Source organism: Cariama cristata, unplaced genomic scaffold (genome assembly GCF_000690535.1).
Source record: "Cariama cristata isolate BGI_N322 unplaced genomic scaffold, ASM69053v1 scaffold5206, whole genome shotgun sequence".
NCBI lineage: Eukaryota > Metazoa > Chordata > Aves > Cariamiformes > Cariamidae > Cariama > Cariama cristata.
The window spans coordinates 39,858-58,700 of record NW_009622574.1 but is presented as its reverse complement, the minus strand read 5'-3'; the positions used below and the strand labels follow the sequence as shown (position 1 = coordinate 58,700).

Sequence of the window (18,843 nt, the reverse complement as noted above, 5' to 3'; positions counted from 1 at the left end):
GAAACACTGGCTTTCTGGTGCTCTGAATGAGAGAGGGGTTGCTGTGGATGCTACAAAAACTAGTCCCCCCTCACCTCGGCTCTAGGGTGAGCAGCAGCGTCAGCATCTTGCAAGGGAGGTCCCGTTGCCTGTCCAGCAGTTTTCTCCCTGGCTCACCAGTGCAAAGAGCTACACCACTGCTAGCTAAAACACTGCTTCTGTGCACTGGCAGTAACTGCCTGTACACTAAGAATGCTGTGCTGTAATGGATTAAACCGGGGTCTATGGCAATGAAAACCGCTGGTTTCTACATTCAAATCTCAGTTCTGTATTATACTCCTGGTTTCTAGCACACGCACTAAGTGGGCATCCAGTGTCCATTCAGGCTCTGCCCTTGCTGCCGGGCCCGCCTGGATGGTGCTCTCTGTCCATCCAATTTGGTTGAGTCAGGCTTTGCCCAGGCCCAAGTGTTGGTCAACACAGATCAGCTTGCAAATCCACAAGGACTTGGAGATGTCCGACACGCGGTGCAAAGAACCAAAGCACTAAAACACCCTCTCTGTTTCTCCTGTTTCCTCCGCTAACTCTAAACCAAGATTGATTTGTTAGACTGGGTATTTATATGGCTGTTCTCGCCATAGTGCTGCATGCCAGGGACAGATTCTTCTGCTCTGAGAAAGGTCAGGAAGACACATAGTGACCTTAAGGATGGTAATCTTGGATGGAAGCTGTTCAGGAATGAGACGGTTGACAAATGGTCCTTATTCAGAGCTCAAAATAATTAAGCTGGCAGAACTATTTTTTCAGACTTTCAGATGAATTGTAAAGGCCAGGAATTGTGCATAAATTTGATACTGACTCCTCCACTACAGCATTTTCTAAGGAGGAGGTAGCGATATTGATATAGTTACCTGTTCAAGTCACCAAATGGGCCTCTTTGAGTGCACCTTTCCTTTTGTATTTATTTTAAGCGATGATATTGGGGGTACAAAGCAGACCTGGTGCTCTGTCTTGCCACCTGCAGAGCCTGTTTCATTCCACTGGCTAACAGGGGAGGGAACCTGTTTTCGGTACGCCGATGTTGGTGTTAATGTACATCTGCTCAGATACAGGAGCTTGTAGGTAAGGTGGTTAATGGACTTTGCTGAAAGTATTTTATTTGCAGTCTGGTTATGCCCAGCATTGCAAACAGAAGCACATGCCAGCTTCATAGAATCATTTGGGCTGGAAGGGACCTTTAGAGGTCACCTAGTCCAACCCCCCTGCGGTGAATAGGGACATCTCCAACTAGATAAGGTTGCTCAGAGCCCCATCCAGCCTGACCTTGAATGCCTCCAGGGATGGGGCTTCCACCACCTCTCTGGGCAACCTGTTCCAGTGCTTCACCACCCTTCACTGTTGCTCTGATGCCATCAGCTAATATCTGAAGTCAAAGAATAGCCACTGTGCGGAAAATCAAAAGATGAGTGCTAGGGAGGGAATAATGGGTCACCAAGTAAGGAAGGGACGCGCAATGTAAGTCTGCTAGATGACCCACAAGAAATATTTTTTTGTCCTTGATTTGTCAGGTTTTAAAAGCTGATATGTGCTCTTTGCTGGGATTTTTTTGGTAAACTGTGCTCATCTGTCCTGCCAAAGCAATACCACAGAATATCTTTCCATAGCATAAGGCAAAGAGAAGATGCAGTGTCTGAACTTTCAACTGTGTGTTCAACTTGAACACAGTGCGCTCTTTACTTGACCTTAGACATTTTGTCACACTACATAGCATCTTAATCAAAAAGCGGTAACATAAGGCATGTCGTAATTTAAGGCAACAATCAGTGTGACTAGAGGAACTGTAGTCTGGCCCTAAATTCGGATTTCCACCTCCCAAGGCTCAGTACACAACCCCCTTTCTGGTCCCCTGAAAGCAATTTCAGCATTGATCTTTTGCAGAAAACCGGGTTTCCCTTTCTGTAATTGATGAACCAGCTATTTCCTTTCTTCTTTTCTAATCCTTTGAAAAAACTTGAGAGTGGCATTTTAAGGCTGTGTGGGTCTGGCTGCTGCCTTTAAGTGCTGTAGTTGTCTGGCTGTTTGTTCAGCTGAGAGGATAGTTTCCATCAACATGGGGCCATTTCCTGCCTCTTGATCCAGCTGACATCCCTAGATAAAAGCAGCTAAATTAGGAAGGTGTCACTTCCACTTCCATTTTGAGATACGTCTTGATTATCTCACTGACTTCTTCAGCTCTCCCTTGCCTCTGGGGCAGGCTCTTCCTAAAAGGTGGCCAGGAGGTGGGAGTCACAAGTCAGAGCCTCGCTGCCCTCCAAGTGAGATGTAACACCCAAAGCTCTGTGACTTGGGAACTGACCCTAAGGAGCAAGGTTAGGGTTTCAGTCTTGATAGGCAGGAATGACTTAGGGCTTTAGATAATGTTACTTTGAGAGAAAGGAGAGGAATATAAATATTGCCCGTGGGAAAAGCTTCTCTGAATGCCATGTGAGAAGAAACAAGGCAAAAATATTTAATATAAATCTCTGCCATTATTATTTAATCTAAATGTACCGAACAAGAGAGCATTAAGCAATCATTCCTCTGAAGCAGGAGACACAGAAGACAGCTTGTTTTCAGGCAGGACGTGTCCGACTGACGCTGGCCCGCCTCTGCCAGATCACGGGTGTGTGTGGGAAAGAATTTTCCCACAGACTTCTTTGGGGCTACAAAATGCTCATCTGCTAGTTCTGTGTTGCGTAATGTAAGAATTAATTAGGGATCAGCATCGCTGACATTCACATAAATCCTGGAATATTTTGATGGCACAGAGCTTACCTAATAGGATTAAACAAAGCAAATATTCAATTAGTTCTTTATGGGCCATGGCAAAATCAACCTTCCTCTGTTGAAACGGTGCAAGTAACATTTAAACGTATCCATGGGATACAACATATTACATGGCGACAAATTATTTTAGCATATATTACTACATATGCTTCGTTACTCTGAAATTAGACATGCAACCACTCATCATGCTCCCATGAATGCACGTTAACCTGGAATTACACCGTCTCCAAGGAATTCAACTCCTTTGTCATTAAAAGAAAGTTTACATAGTACACATCATTTTTGTTATGCTAAATAATGCATGCTGTTGCATAAAAATAAGATCAGATGTTTAAACTTTAAGCTATGTAATACACTTCTGAAATATAAAGCTGAGAAATCCAAGCCTTGGAGAGTATATGAGCAGGAAGATAAATATAGTTATTTTTAATAAGTGTCACCATATTAAATTCAGGAGCAAAAATAGTAAGGTGCTGAACAGTTCTAGGGTGAAACTTCTAAATGCCTAAGGGTATGGCTGCACAAACAAGCTCCCACGGGGAAAATTAGGGCTGATTTTACAGAATATGAGCTATTGTTTGGTAACTGTGGGTAATCTCGTCTCCCACAGGTAATTTTACAGCATTTTGACTAAGTGATAAGGTACCGGAGGGACACCATTTGTCAGCACGGTGTTGCCACACACTAGCTTGCACTTCGTAAAGCCAAGCCCTTGCTTGCCTTGCGATGATTTGTTAATGTAGCTATACCCACAGTGAAAGTCAAGGAGATAGAGGAGTCCAAGCACCTAAAGCACTTCTGAAAACGGCGTGGGCCTCAAAGCCATTAGTGTGCTTCTGAAAGACTGCACCCTAAGACTGGGAAATGTTACTGTGGAAGCCCTTGCTGACTCCTTAGTGAATTTCCTTTTTTCCCCAGCGTGTATTAGTGCAGTAACTAAGGATTTCCAGGATCAGCTATTTCAGCTCCACCAGCCCTCTCCTTCTGAGCTGCACTGACTCCTAGAGAGCTACCAGGGGTAAAAAGGCATCCTTAAAGAAAGGCTATCAAATTATTGAAGTCAGAGCAGGGTGATTCCTGACTCCACACAGAGCAGATCTCTGGGGCTGTTCAGATTTAGGAGCAGAAGTCCTTCCTGGACACGCTTTTCTGTCTCCACGCAGAGGAGGACAGCACCTCTTCCCTGGGGTGGTGACTATGGCGCTCACACTGCGTGCTTCTGTTGGCAAATGTCTTGGCTTTCTTGAAAGGGAAACCAGTGCTGGCTGGAACAGGTTCAGTGTTATAAATAGTTTGGCAAATAAATGGATGCCTTTTCTCTCTCCTAGGGACTAAAGGGAGACATTGGACCTGCAGGTATCATGGGTCCACCTGGAAGGCCTGGTCCTTCTGGCCAGCCAGGCCCCCCTGGACCTTCAGGATCAGGTAAGCAAGAGACCAGGTGAGCCCCTAAAGAGCGTCTCTGTTCCCCAGCCCCTCCTGACTCGTCACATACACCTACATAGGACCCTTTGCAAAAAGTGCTGCAGGGCTTCATTTGCTTCTCTGACAGCAAGGAGAGGCTTTCTCCTGAAGGCAGGTCGTGCCGTCCTTGTCCATTGTAAAGACTCTATACCTTACTTTAAAGCCTTCATTATGGCTTCTGGTGTTTCAAATAAAATCAAACCATGGCCTCTGTGGTTTCTGTGGGACTTTGGTAGATGCAGATGAAGAAAAGCCATCTGACAGCATTGGAGGGACTAGTTAATCTCCATCATCAAAGGTCTGCTGCTTCTCCAGATATCCTGGCTTACACTGAAAGACTGCAATTTCTACTCAGCCAGGACACACTCACCCTGTGCAGCTCCGTAAAAGAAAAACAAATGAGACTCAAGTCACAATGGCATTAAGGAAAGAAGGGAAGAGAAGGAAAGGGATAGGAGTCAGAGGGGAAAAAAGGGCAGTGGAGAAAAACTCTCTAATTAAGTGCTGGAGAGCTATGCTCACTGCAATTCTGCATGTTGTAGAAATCACGAGAAAATCTTGCAACTGATAATTGTACAGCTTCAGAGCTATGCATGCACATCAACTCTGGGCGGCTTGTGAGACCAAGCATAGACATGAAGGACAATAGACCACCCACAACGTTCAGTGACAGTGAACCTTCAGGTAGGGTTTCCTCAACCCGGATATATACTAAAGTATCTGAAAAGAATAGCAAAACCAGTTGGAAACTGCTGTTACTTCAACTGGACAACAGCTGCTTGTACTGCAGTCGATCTGTTCAATGTCCTCTTCCATTTTGATCTCCCTTTTTCTTCCCTTGCCTACATCAGTGGGCAGGAGGTCTTTTCTTGTGGTGGTGTGGAAATGGTACATCTGTGGAGCTGGGGGCTGCTTCAAAATCTTTGCATACCTCATATCTCCCACTAGGAAACATCTTCGTCTTGAGTAAATTAGCTGGAAGTTTTCAGAGGGCACAATTTTCTCCATGCTGATGGGAAGGCAGCCAGGACCTTGAGATTATTTTTTAAAGGCTTTATCGCGTCCACAGGAAGTTTATGTGTCAGGCTTGTTAATCTTTTTTCCTCTAGAATATAAACTCTGATCCTAAAAGACCTTTCTGTAATGATGTCACTGCTTGCCGCATGAACATGTTGGCTCCTAGTCTAATTCTGCAGAGCAGTGCATCCTTGCCAAAGTTTGAAAGTCAAAAAGCATTTTTTAAAAAAAATTTTTATTTGTAGCACTCCTGTATTCCTAGTTGGGTTTTCCTGTACAGAAACCTCTGAAACTGCATTGCTCAAGTGGTTGTACAAATGCAGAAGTCCAACGCATTCTAGATGTATACTGATTATACTAAACTTGGTGCATAGGTGCTGTAGAGTGATCTGTGTTCATCATGTCCTGAATTTCTGTAGCTTCAAACAGGCTGACATTTATTCTAAGCAAATGGTCTCTTTCTTTCTCTGTAAAGTTGGTAGGAAGATTTAAAAAGTGATCTGAAATGATATGACTGTGGTAGAAACTCAGGTCTTTCTCCTGAAGTGCTGGGATTGGTGGTTCTGGTAATCCCTTCCCTCCATTCCCGGTGCATTTGGTGGGAGAAGTGCATATCTGAAAACTTAGGTAAATGCATATATCCACCTGACCTGTACTTTTTCCACTAAGGCTGCATTTGTGTTTTGTGTATTAATTTCATAACAAGGCAACCTGATATTTTGCTTCCTAGGGCAATTCGCAATAGGACCAAAAGGGGAAAGAGGACTTCCAGGGCCTCCAGGGAGATGTCTCTGCAGATCCCCACAACATGTGAATAACCCATCATATGAGGAATCTGTGTTTGGACACAGTTATCCAAAAGTCCCCGCGGTAAGAAGATTTTCTGGGAGAGGATGTGAGAGGTTCTTAAGTACTTTTGTTGTAAGAGGTGATGTACACACTAAGATTTTGGATTTAACAGGGAAGATGTGGGCAGTGTGCTGAGATCCAGTTGGTGCGAAAGAGTTTGGTCTCATAACTAGTCTGAGGGTTGTGTGATTGAGGTGCTGAAGTACAGCTGTTTCAAACTATCAGTAATGTAGCATGTGTTTAGAAACCTTTTTTTAAGCCCGAGGATGCTCTCTTCCATCTACTACCGTAGACATCTAATCTGTTCTTTCTATTTCAGTAAATTGAAATATATTTCAGGTTGGTCAGTGAAGTAAGGTTCTCCTTCTTGCTTATTTTTTGTATCTTCCTCTGCAAAGACAGTGATTTCAGAATTGAATATTGGGGTCAAGCATTTCGCATATACGATAGAACTTTCCCCCAAAGCACAGACCCTCTATCTTGAACCAAAAAGGAGCCTTCACAAACCATGGGAGTCAGACTTCTGAGCTCCTCTCTGTAGACGTACGCTTTATATACCTAACTTCAATCTCTAGTCTTCTTGAAAGCATTTTTATGAGCAAATTGGACAAAGTGCTTTAAAGGACATGTCATTGGTGGAAAGTGACTGAGCAATTTTTCATCTCTGATTTCTTTGGGCTTTGTAAATACTATTTCTGTACTTTCCCTTCTGCTGGGCCTACCTTATTATTCTGTGCATTGTAGCACTTAATCAGCAACAAAAATGCTACCTTGCTGCTGGGTACCAGCACAGCCCAGCCCCTCCACTCATGCAAGTGGATATTGCATGGTGTCCGGTCATCTGTGAATGACAATAACCAGCAATTACCTTTGTTAACTTTCCCATCTGTCACGCTGTCAGAAAGCTGTTACAGTGTGTGAAAGGGACCTACTTACAACACTGTCCATTAAACTGGGTCATTGAACTCAGTCTTTTGCACGAGTCTGCTGCAAGTCTTGTCAGCTGCTCGCTCATCCCTGTCTGTGTTGCATTACAAAAAAGCCCCGTTGTTTTTCAAACATAATGGTGAGAGAAGAAAGTGCGTGAAATAAAGGTGCATGTCACATCACACTGCATGCTGTTGCAAAAAAAACTATTGTGTACTTCACAGCACAGAGAACTTACAAGAAAAGGAATAAGGCTCGTAATATTCTCTGTAGGTCTTATCACCCTCCTCTATCAGGCACAGTTTTGTATTAGATCTTTAAAGATGGTAACAAGAATGTAACTATCTAAAATATAAGTACCCTACATTATCGCTATGAACCCTCATTTGATGATGACCAAGTGCCATTTCATTCCCAGAAATACGGGATGGCAAAGAAGCAAGCCTCAGCTCTGAAAGTGGAGCACTTGCAGAGCAGCGCGCCCCGTTTGCCTGCCTCATTTGTTTTACTCCCTCGAGTGTCAGGAGCGGGAGCTTAAACATTGCTATTATTTATTCTGCTCAGATCCCCATGCAGCAGCTTTGAAGCCTGCCTTGTACGACTTGAAAACTATTCTCAGGGTTTCTGTAGCTGCAGATGGAAAAGACCCAGAGAGGATGCTCTGTGCCCCCGGTGCCGGTGTCGCATGGTTTCCCAAAGCAACACCCAACCGCACCGCGTCCCCGCTGCAGGCACCCACTCGCCCGTCACCTTCTCCGGTGCCAGCTCGGCCGGAGGAGCGGAGAGGCTAGGAAACAAAGCCCTGTTTTTCTGTCACTGACTAACATTCATTTCAGTTTTTAAACCTTTTCAATTTCAAAGGCCGTTATCTGTAACAGAGATTTTCAGAGGGCACAGATCTGCTATTGATTTCAAGAGAAATTAGAGCGCTGGGGCTGGGACTTGAGCTCCTGGACACAATTATAGAATCAGTTCTTTGCTGGCTTTCTATTTCTTTGCTTTCTTTCATTCAAGCTGAGGGCATTTTTATTCAATGCTTCTTTAATGAAATTGGCCTTTGTCAAGGGCTATGGGAATATTCTGCTATGTAAAAATTTCAGGGTAATTTGTTTTAAAAAGAGCCAATTCTCTTTGTGCTGGAGGCAATCAGGCTCAGCCCTAAATCCATTTTGCTCAGAAGCACTCCATTTGCTTTTTCTAAATTTAAAAATGGTTTGAATCTTGCTAAAATTAATTTGATTAAGCTGCTGAAGGAAGAGATTATTTCCTAATGCCCCTTAGAGCCTATTTCAGTGACTGAGACATTAAAAAAAATTGGTAAGAGAGCAGCTCGTCCTAATTTTCCCATTTTGAACTAATTTTTGTCTGTTTAATTGAAGACTCAGCTTTAGACTAAAGTATATGCATATAAAGAAAGATGCATTTCAATGCCAATTAAATCTAAACACAGTACAAAGTAGTAAAAGATAAATGAAGGTTGTATTAAGCCATGCATTATTTATTTTGTAGCCACGAGTGTGCCTAGCAAATTATAGAGAAACCCACAAAAAGCACTTACGCCCCTATGGATTTCACAGTTGTTCCAGCATCTAACCATTTGAGCATCTGACAGTTTTTCTCAGCAATGATCGTGCATGAGTATTTGCATGAGCATTACCGGTGGATGTGCATTTTGCAGTAGAGGCCATCGGAGCCATAGCTGGGTGCTCAGGAAAGACCGTACTCCTTTGGAAACTCCCGTCTCTTCTTACCAGTCGCAAAGGAGCCTTTTATGCTGGCAGTCCACGGGTGTAAGTTCTCACACCATTCTGTTTCTGAAAACAACCAAACCATTTTTGTCTGTAGTTATTTACCTCTTTGCAGATACATATGTCATTTGGCAAAACTAGATTTCATGACAATCCAAAACACTTCTTGAGAGGGTTACCAATTACCTCTTTTTCTGTGCCCCAGATTTTTGTGGTGAATAATCAAGAAGAATTGGAGCGGTTAAACACCGAAAATGCCTTAGCTTTTAGAAGAGATCAGAGGTCTTTGTATTTCAAGGATACCTTTGGATGGCTCCCAGTCCAGGTGAAAATATGACTGTGGTCTCAGAAAACTCGTGAGTGTATGTTTCTATTTTTAAATACAGAACATACTTCTGTACTTAAGGTGTCATACAGAATCAATGAAGCAAATGGAGAAAAAGCTCATTTTTGAGCACTGCCACCACCATACATAATTCTGTGGTTTTTGTTCACATGCGCCTTAATTACTGAGGCGTTAACTCATCAGTGTTGCAGGTTGTGCTAACCTCCCTGTGAACCAGGCTCCACTGGTGAACAAACTGGGGCTCAGTTTGGGGAATTACGATAGTAAAGAGCATTTTTTATTTAATACAAAACAAGGCAAAACTCACCAGGGTACAAAGTTGCAGAAAAACAGCAACCCTGCAAACCAAAACCATGTATTTCCTTATTGCTTCAAGGAGCTAAGTCCTGCTGAAATCAGCAGCAGGATCCTTCTTGTGTCCACTGGACTCTGAATCAGATTCTGTACAAACCCTGCGAACCACCAGACGGCGGGATATGAAAACCCACTTGCGGGATCTGCCTCCCACAGCCCTTCACCTCTGCTTGCTAGCCAGACTGCTCGTGGTCCGGTTCAGTAACCGCCGTGTGTTTGTTTGGCCAGCTCACCCCTTTCTATCCCGTGGATTACCGCTTTGGGGATGGCGGTACCTGTGGAGATGGGATCGTACAGGATGGGGAAGAGTGCGACGATGGCAATGCGGTTGTGACTGATGACTGTATAAGTAAGTTACAGCGCATCAAGAGCAACCTCTTTCTACGAGGGAAGGCGCATTAGTTGTTTCCACAGGGTACACTGCCATGTAAATTACACAAGTGTTCTACTCAGGGGAGCTTGCGTGGTTTGTGGATCGGGTGCAGGCATGGGGAGAGGGAGGCCCAATGGCCATAGAGCAAAAGCTGAGGTCCTTCATGCATGTGGATGGCTCACACCAGCACAAGACCGAGGTGGTGCCAAGTACTTCTCATGCATCCTCATTGAGGACCGTGTACCTCACGGAGCAGAGGTGTCCGCAGTCAGAGCAAAACCACTGTATTTCAGGGGCCAAATCCAGCAGCTGGTTTACATACACACCTTCCCCGGGGACTGCCGGCTTTCTGGCCAAAAGATGTAGCGTTCCTTTGCAGGGCACCACAAAACCCCTTAGGATAGACACTGAAGCTGGCTGTTTCTAACAGTAAGCTAAATCCTGGGTCCAGTAGAACCGCTTTGGATTTTGTTATTCACTTGCATAGGGAAGGTATCAGCCCACGACCTTCACTATTAGGTTTATACAACATTTGATTCCTGTCTAGTCGAGCTTCCTTTCGTTTTGCTGGTTGTGGAGAGCAAAGAGCATATAAGCATACAAGCAACTGTGGCAACCTTCACTTCTACCTTTTGATTCCTTCCTCAGAGCACAGCACTCTGCACCATCTACAGCTGGCACACAGCAGGTTTGGGACTCTGTTGGTTCTAGCAAAGGAATGCTTCTTCACATTTCAGAACAGCTATCAGCCAACACTGAAAGATGCAATTTTTCTTTTTCATTTATATAGCTCTCCATTTTCAGCCTGACTTTGACAATGAGGTGTATGCAGCCACGCTCTGTGTGAGTTTGTCCATCCACCTGTCCATCACCACCCTTCCCCTTATAACTTAGGAATCCCAGCCAATCCCAATCTCTCAGTGACAACAGGAAAGAGATTTCAAGGGCAATTCAGTTGCAACAGGTATAGGGAGACACATAAATAAATGCCCCTCTAAGCTTGGCTGACTGCGGAGTAATCCAGTGAGAGAGCATGAGCTCTCCAGGCTCCAAGCATGAGAAAATGATTCAATTTGAATTTGCAATCAACCATGGGGAACAAGCACGCAGGAAAATAGTGTTCATTAGTTCTAGTGCCTGCAAAATTGTACCTTGTGTGTCTGGAGGCACATCGTGTTACTTTGCGCTATACATTGGGCAAAGCTTCAAGTCAATCGAGGCCTTGCAGTACGTAGACTTCTGACACTGATGTGACCCGAAGAGTAATCATTGAGTTACTTAGAAATGAGCACATTGTCATCATTCTGCTCTTGTGAATGAACTAAAAGAAAAAAGTTAATAAAATATTAAGGGGATTTAATTGTAAAATAGACTTGTTGTTCTTAGAAACATCAATTTCCAACAAACAGATCCATGGTGCAATTAATTAATCATTTCTATTTGTAAGTAAATCACTTTAACTCATGTAAACTCCCTATTCTTGAGTGTCCTTTTAATCCATTGCTTAATAGTGTCTCTGAGAAGATGTCAAAGGGATTTTAACTAAACGAATTTGTTCAAGTCATAAAGTCATACTCAAAAAGTTGAAGACATCAAAAGCAAAGTGCAGTTGCTAAAATAGCAAACAAACAAATTACTGCAGCCTACATGCCAGTCACCATGAAAAAATGTCACAAGGCCCACTCACACTCAAGTCAGTAGGAGTCAGCAGTGGGAAACACATCTTTTTGACAATCATTACATAGTTGGGTTTTTTCTGATAGACAGGCAATAGGTCTGCATAATTCTGTTCATATGTGGGAACTTGCTTGCAGTAGACACACATAGATACTGTGTAATATTGGGTAAAGATCTAGGCTGGGATTTTCAAACCACTTAATGACCTCCGAGTGATTTTTTGAGATTATGACCTCCCCAAATCATTTATGTTAACTATATTTTATGCTTTCTTTAATTTGTTTTGATAGTAATTATTTATGGTAATAGTAATTATTAGAATAAATGCTGCTGTAATTAGTGTTTCTGTAGTAATTATCTTTAGTAGTTACCCATTCTTTCCCTTGGTCATTGAAATTAGGCTAACAAAAGCATATTCTTTGTAGTGAAGAATATTGCTCCTCCTAAGTCCTTATAGGATGCCATCCCCAAAATGCCTTGTTTTATACTTTACCCTTAAAAATCTACCTCCACTTACCTCACCTGCCTCTTTTACATATGAAGTGCCTTGAAAGTATTTCTTTCTGTATTTTTCACTAGGATGCCGCCGTGCTTACTGCGGAGATGGCTACAGACATGAGGGGGTTGAAGACTGCGATGGGAAGGATTTTGGATATTTGACATGTAAAACATATCTCCCTGGGTATGTATGAGCTGTCTTCACTTTGGTTTGGGGTTTGGTTTTTTTTTTTTCCTTTTTTGTGTTTTCCAGCTTTAAAACAGGAAAGTATTATCCACTTAAACCTTGTTCGAGTGGGACCACGGCAGGTAGTGTGGGAGAAAGACTCTTACCAGATTATTTCTGCAAATCGTAGACTTTAAGGGATAAATCTCATCTCTTAGTAATAAGCATACACCTCTTTCTGTACAAAATGAATGAAGGTCACATAGACACGTGTTTGTTTGCAAAGATTTCCTCATTTGGTGACATTATCATTGCATTAATGCTCAGCCATAACATACCAAGGGTAGGAAAGACCACGAGAAGGAAATGATCACTCTGAAGGAAAAAAAAGAAAACCAAAACAAACTACATCCGACCTCCTGTTGCCCTTACCGTTAATGGGTACTCCAGGGGTATCTTTGTTTCTGAATCAACCGGTCATCTATCAGCCTTTCCAAAGACCAGCGAATTCACTCAACAGCAGATGCAAAGCCGTGCATCTGTTTAGCAATGTCCTTCATTTAAACCATCTGCTTATTGTTGACTTGCCTCCTCTGCCTTTGTTTAAGCAGCCTCCTCTGGTCAGCATTTTGCCTCCAACAGCAGTACCTCTATTTAACTGTCAGGTATTGTTACTGGCTAACAGGAAACATTTAATTTGCAAATTAAATTATGCGCAGAGCCCTCATCATTCATGGAAGAATAATGTGCTAATTGACAGGAATAAGAAACCACAGGATGTCTTTGTAAGTCAAGTGCACTGCTAATCCTACCACTGCGATTGTTGGAGCACTCCTGGTGTAAGAGATTACTAAAGTCGAGACCAGCAAACCTGACAGCCTGAAACATTTTACAGAGATCTCATCTTCAGACAGTGTGGAGCTGTTTTCTACCGTGAAAACTGTTCATTTCCAAGAGTCTGAAGTTTGGTGCCAAAACTAGCACCACAAAAGCCTGAGAAATTTTTATAAATTTCACTTTCCGTGTATGATCAAGTTGTGAAGAGCAGCTATTTTTGTGTGTGCAGTCTGCAAATTATCTACTGAACTAAAGAAAAAGCTGTGAATAAAATGGGATGAGTATGTGAGCATGGCACTCCCATGGGAGTTTCATCCCAAAGCACCCTTTCCTCCAAGAGCTCTGCTACAACTGATTTTCCCATTTTCTACTCTTTCCAGCCCCCAAACCCCTCCTTATATTTCACACACCTTCACTTCAGATTTTATGTTGGTTTTCTGAGAATGTGAGTTATCCAAGGATGTAGTTTTAAGAACCTGCTTAATAGCTGCTTAATCCACAGCTTGTCAATTATCTGATGGATGGGTTATTCACTGAGACATATGCTAGCAATAAAAACTCATCAAAATGCTTATTTTATTAACATCTCTGGTCAGGTCTTTGTAGGTACCGTCTCTGCAGCTCAGTTTGTCAGTAGAAAGACAAAATTGCTGTGTTTCCTTATTTTGCAAGGACCCTTCCATTTACCTTTTTTTATTTCAAAGGTGAGCATATGTCATTATCATCGTTTTAAGCACATGAAAAGTAAGTTGAAGGACAGACACAGTCACACCTGCTGGAGCTATTGGAAGTAACTGGAAACACACTTAACTGGGAGCCTCAGGTATTTTGTTACGCAGTCCCCGTGGGTGAGTGCCAAGGCCTCCGGCATTCACCCCTGTGTAACGCTCAAATCCCACTGCCAGTGGGGATTTTTTTTTTTTAATTGACATTACTGGGAATTAAGTCTTCACCCATAGTTTCTCCTGGACTTATTTTGCTGACAAGAGGGAACACAGTGGAGCACTGGTGGAAATTACCTTCTTGTTTTGGTTCCAATATGTGGCTGCACATGACATTTTCTGATGTTCTTCACTCCTACAGAGAGTTACATCCAGAAACCATATAATGTGAACTATAGCATACTTTGAAACTGAGATACTATCTTTTTTTTTTTTAGGTCTTACGGAAAATTGCGATGCACTTCTTACTGCTACATTGACTCTACACAGTGTCGATACTTCACATGAGGGGAGCGGAGGTGGGTAGCATCCCACATGTAGCGGGGTGCTAGGTGCTACACGATCATCTATCCAAGAAGGACTGGGAGAAAAAAAAAACACAAACCAACACCCACCTCTATGTGAAAACAAACAAAGAGACGTCATGCTGCTGGTGGCCATTTTGAGATGTTTTTCTTTTTTTTTTTTTTTTAATTTAAGTCAGATATTGGGAAAAAAATAGGACCACTGCATCCTGTCTTAATAGAGAAATGTCAAACAGTGTTTGCCAGTAAGACTTCCGTGTGGCTGTGGATAGCAACTTGCTCTCCATCACAAATGCAAGGTTAAGTTACTGGAAACTGAGTTTCGCTAACCAGGAATATAGTGTAACAATTACCTCGACTTAGCACTGTTAAACCTACATGTAAGCTCTTCAGGGTTTTTGTCGCTAAACCTTCTCAGCATAAACACGAAGCATATCTTGGATGCGGTGTTTATAAAGACGTTCTCTTTTATTACAATGTGAACTTTGCAAGTGTTGTATCCACATGAGCGATGACTTCAGCAACGTTAAGGTTAACTATACAACTTTGTGGGTCGGAGGAGCAGAGGCCCTTCAGTAAGTGCTTTCAGGATCAGCAAATCGGCCAAACAAGCTGGTTACCTTCACCTTCAGGCTAAGACATTTGGCTCTGTGTGTCTGTGTGCATGCACAGAAACGCAAGCAGTGACAGAGACCACAAAGGCCAAACTGGACAAATAAACTGTGAAATAGCCAAGGAGCTGTCTCCCGGGAGAAAAGCAGGCAAGGAGGGAAGATAAAGAAGGAACGTATTTCCGTATTTTTCACCTCTGTGCCGAGCTGGCTGGGCTCTGCATGACCCCAAAGGAGCTGGGACAGCGTCAGTTACCTGCCTGAAACCACAGCGTGACCACGTACACGTTGCCTTCACACTGGTTTCTACACTGGAAGGTCTTTTCGTTTTCATCCCCTTGTCTACCTGACCATCATCATTCAATTGCTGGTTGTACCCTGTCCTCTCTCCCCACCTCTCTCGCTGTTTCCGCCATCGTGTCTGGGGTACCCCCCAGTGTACGTTCTCACTTTTGTATCGCTGTAAATCAGATCTTGGAGTAGAGTGCTTATGGATGTTCATTCATGCTGTGTAATGTACATGTATTTTTGTTTTTCGGAAAGTTTGTTCAACTATGTTAGCTCTGATAAGAGTCAGGGTAATTATATACTTATTTATTAGCAGGCATTAAAGAGCAAATTTCACATGGGGAGCATATTAAATGTTATGTGAGAAAGGGTCTATATCAGAAGAAAATGAAACAAAGGATATGCAGAATTCAGGACTAAAAGCCTCAAATCAAGGTGTTATTCTCTCAGACAAGCCACTCTTTTCTGCTTCACGATAAATGCTGTACACGACTGTTTGAAACGCGTGAGTTATCTGTACCAGTGACAGCACTGCAACAGCTGCACTTACACTGGTACTTCTGTAAAGGTTAAATAAAGGTGGATGTTCCGTTATAATGATAATGCATTAAAGCACTCAAGACAAGTATACAACTTTTACCACCTGTACAGAAGACTTTAACTCTGCATGTCCAAAGTGATACTGGAAATCACCAATTAGACTAAAAAATCCAACCCAAAGTTAGTGTACTCTTTGTGGCTACAACTCACCTGGGCTATTCATGTTGCTATGAAGCCAAGCCACCAGCATTTGTAACCCAGTTCAATAGATCAAAATTTTTCATCTTGTTCTTTATTTTTATTTTTTTTTTAAACAGAGGTCTTAATAAAAGGTCAAGGAACTTGCCATAAGCTCTGGAAATCTGGTCACTAGCATAGCTACCTTTTAATTCCCTGTGCTTGTGTAAGCGGCAGGTTCCAGCAGCATCACCAGGCGGGAGTGCGTATCCCAGCGGGATGCTCCTGAGTACAGCCACGCTCCCAGCAGCATGTCCTGCGGGACAGCCCTTCGGCTGAACCTCTGGCAGCATCTGCTGGGTGTTACCATCATGGGCTTGGAGACACTTCATCTGAACGCCTTGCCTTATCCAAGGAGTTCATCTCTACTCCCCAAAAGGCTGGAGTTTTCAAGAAATTTGGTAATTCCAGTGGCCTTTCACCTTCAGTTTTATGTCCCGTCATTTTTAAAAGCTCCTACCTCCAAAGCACGTTGAAGTTGCAAAGCTAAGCGCACGGAGGGTAGGAAATGTGAACAGGAGATGTGATCGCGTAGGTAAAATCGTACTGTGCTGCACATGTTGAGGAAGGGGTGTATCAGTCTGGTCAGAAAACATTTGCAAAGCCTGGATTTTAAATGGACTTTATTAATACAGCACAAACAATTCAACATCTTAACAGAAAGAAAGCAATGTAAGATATAAAGAAAAAAAAAAGACACGAAACAAGTGTCTTACTACCGTTACTGTCTTGTTCCCCTCATATGATAAAGCATGAGAAAGACATCTGGGTAGCTGTTAAGTATATAAGATTTAAAAGGCCACAAAATAAATCCTTCTTCCTTACTTCTGACATACCTGCTTTATCATTAATTGGGGATTCTTCGGCTGGACGGTGCCTGGTCTGCTGTGAATTATCTCCCCTCCTTCTCTGAGTTTCTTAACACATTGTGCCAACGCTGATTCAAAAGTGAATTGGAGTATTTCAGTTCCTTGGCCTTTTGTAGCACCAAATGCTTGTGGAAGAGTTTTCTAATGATTAGTACGCAACCCTAGACAAATACTAAACCAGTATGATCTTACGCCATGCACTGTATTAAATGTATACTAAAAAAATCCAGCTTGCACTTAATATATAATTAAATATATGTAGTTACCTACTGCGTGTATTAGCGGCTCATGTCAATAAATCATGCTACCTTAGTTCTGCTATGTCCCTACTTTCACTTATTTCATTTTGGGTTTAACAACACAGTTCTTAAATATAATTATCTAGTTTAAGATGCTGGGGAGGGGAAAAAAACCAAACGGTGCCTCCTCTCCCACAGCTGCTGCCTCTCTCCATGACTGTGCATCCCCATACCTGGTTTTGTCGCTGCCTCAGCCCCAAACTGACCCCTGCAACACACCATGCGCAGAACGGCTCCACTTTCACTGATTTCGGGTTGTAATTGGTGTCACACGGACTAATTTTAATAAGGCTTTGGGCTGTGGTTTGGGGGATTATCTCCTCCTGCTACCTCATAACGTACTGGCAGGTTTGTAACTCCTACCAGAGGCTGAGTGGATGGTTGAAAACCAGAAAGCAACGGTGTGGGGTGCTGATGGAGGATCACAGAATCACAGAATCGATTTGGTTGGAAGAGACCTCTGGGATCATCGAGTCCAACCTTTGCCCTAACACTACCATGTCAGCTACACCATGGCACTAAGTGCCACGTCCAGTCTTTTCTTAAACACCGCCAGGGATGGTGACAAAGGATGGGAACAGCGATGTTGACACCTAGGGTTTGGTCACTCCCAGCAGCCAGCACCCAGGCTTCGGGAGGCAGCTCCTGCCTTGCAGTAGCAGCCAGCAAGTCTGTCCTCCTGAGGCTTTTGTTTACAACAGGGCATCCCAGGGAAGGGCACTGCTGTCTGTCCCCCGGAAAAATGGAAGTGTATTGACAGTCAGAGAATGAACGAGTCTTTGGGGCGGTATATTTTCTGCCTGTCCTTTCTAAAAGCTCAGCTTCTGTGACACTCACCTCTCTGGCTTCCCAAACGCCTACGTCATGTCTCTCCTCGCTTCAAATCATTCAAAATTGTAGCTGCCAACCCCAGCTTTGCCCATAAATCTGGCTATGCAGCTCATCTCCTCCTTCCTTTGTTCTTATGGTTTCCTTTAACAGCAACAAAGTTCACCTCCTTTGTAGCCCCTCCAAAACCCTGCAACGGCCTCGCTGCTCTGCAGGCACTGGGTTTCATCGGCTTCTTTTTCAGCCGCTTACGCCAACCCTTTTCTAACATCTTCTGCATGTCGCAGCCATGCAAACATCACAGCAAAGCCCCTTGGCCATGGTTCACCTTCTTAAAGGATGGCTTCTTAGAGAAGCCAACTTCAATGTCTCTAAAGATTGCGTGGTGCAATTCCCATTTCAGTCCCACTGATTTGGACAAGGGGAGAGGGGATTGGTGGTTATCCTTAAACTGGGAGGCCCCCAGAACAGGCAGTGTCCTTGAGCACTGGCTGCTTTTGAGTAATAACGGTAATAAGTCCCCAGTTAGCTGCTTTTGGGGACAATTCAATAGCTCTGGCACTCTGCTGCCACATACAATCAGGACATGTATTAAAAAAAAGAAGACCAAAATAAACCCAAGAAAAATAAACCAGTGCTGTGCTGTGCTTCTTTGATGATACTAAGGCAGGCAAGGCAATTTCACCAGAAGATCTTCACGGAGTTGGTGGAAAACCAACTTTTAATTCACAAAAAGGGTGAGGCAACAGAGAGCAGTTTGTGATAGACTTTCAAGTTCTTCCTCTGATAGTTTTTGCCTAAGGAGATGGATACTGCAAAGCAAGTGCCCATTCCCTGGAAACCATTCTCTTGCATGGAAAGCAC

The 18,843-nt window shown here is 43.2% G+C and overlaps 1 protein-coding gene across 1 annotated transcript in view; it reads left to right on the top strand.

Moving 5' to 3' along the window:
- The window catches only part of COLQ (collagen-like tail subunit (single strand of homotrimer) of asymmetric acetylcholinesterase), a gene marked incomplete at its 5' end in the record, with an annotated part of 28,479 nt that extends 14,189 nt beyond the window's left edge, over positions 1 to 14,290 (top strand). The window contains 6 exons of the mRNA XM_009702375.1: positions 4,134 to 4,230; positions 6,017 to 6,156; positions 9,016 to 9,135; positions 9,739 to 9,859; positions 12,140 to 12,242; positions 14,221 to 14,290. Of these exons, the coding sequence (XP_009700677.1) occupies positions 4,134 to 4,230; positions 6,017 to 6,156; positions 9,016 to 9,135; positions 9,739 to 9,859; positions 12,140 to 12,242; positions 14,221 to 14,290 (651 nt within the window). The remainder of the gene's footprint in view (positions 1 to 4,133; positions 4,231 to 6,016; positions 6,157 to 9,015; positions 9,136 to 9,738; positions 9,860 to 12,139; positions 12,243 to 14,220) is intronic.
- Positions 14,291 to 18,843: the final 4,553 nt, after the last annotated feature.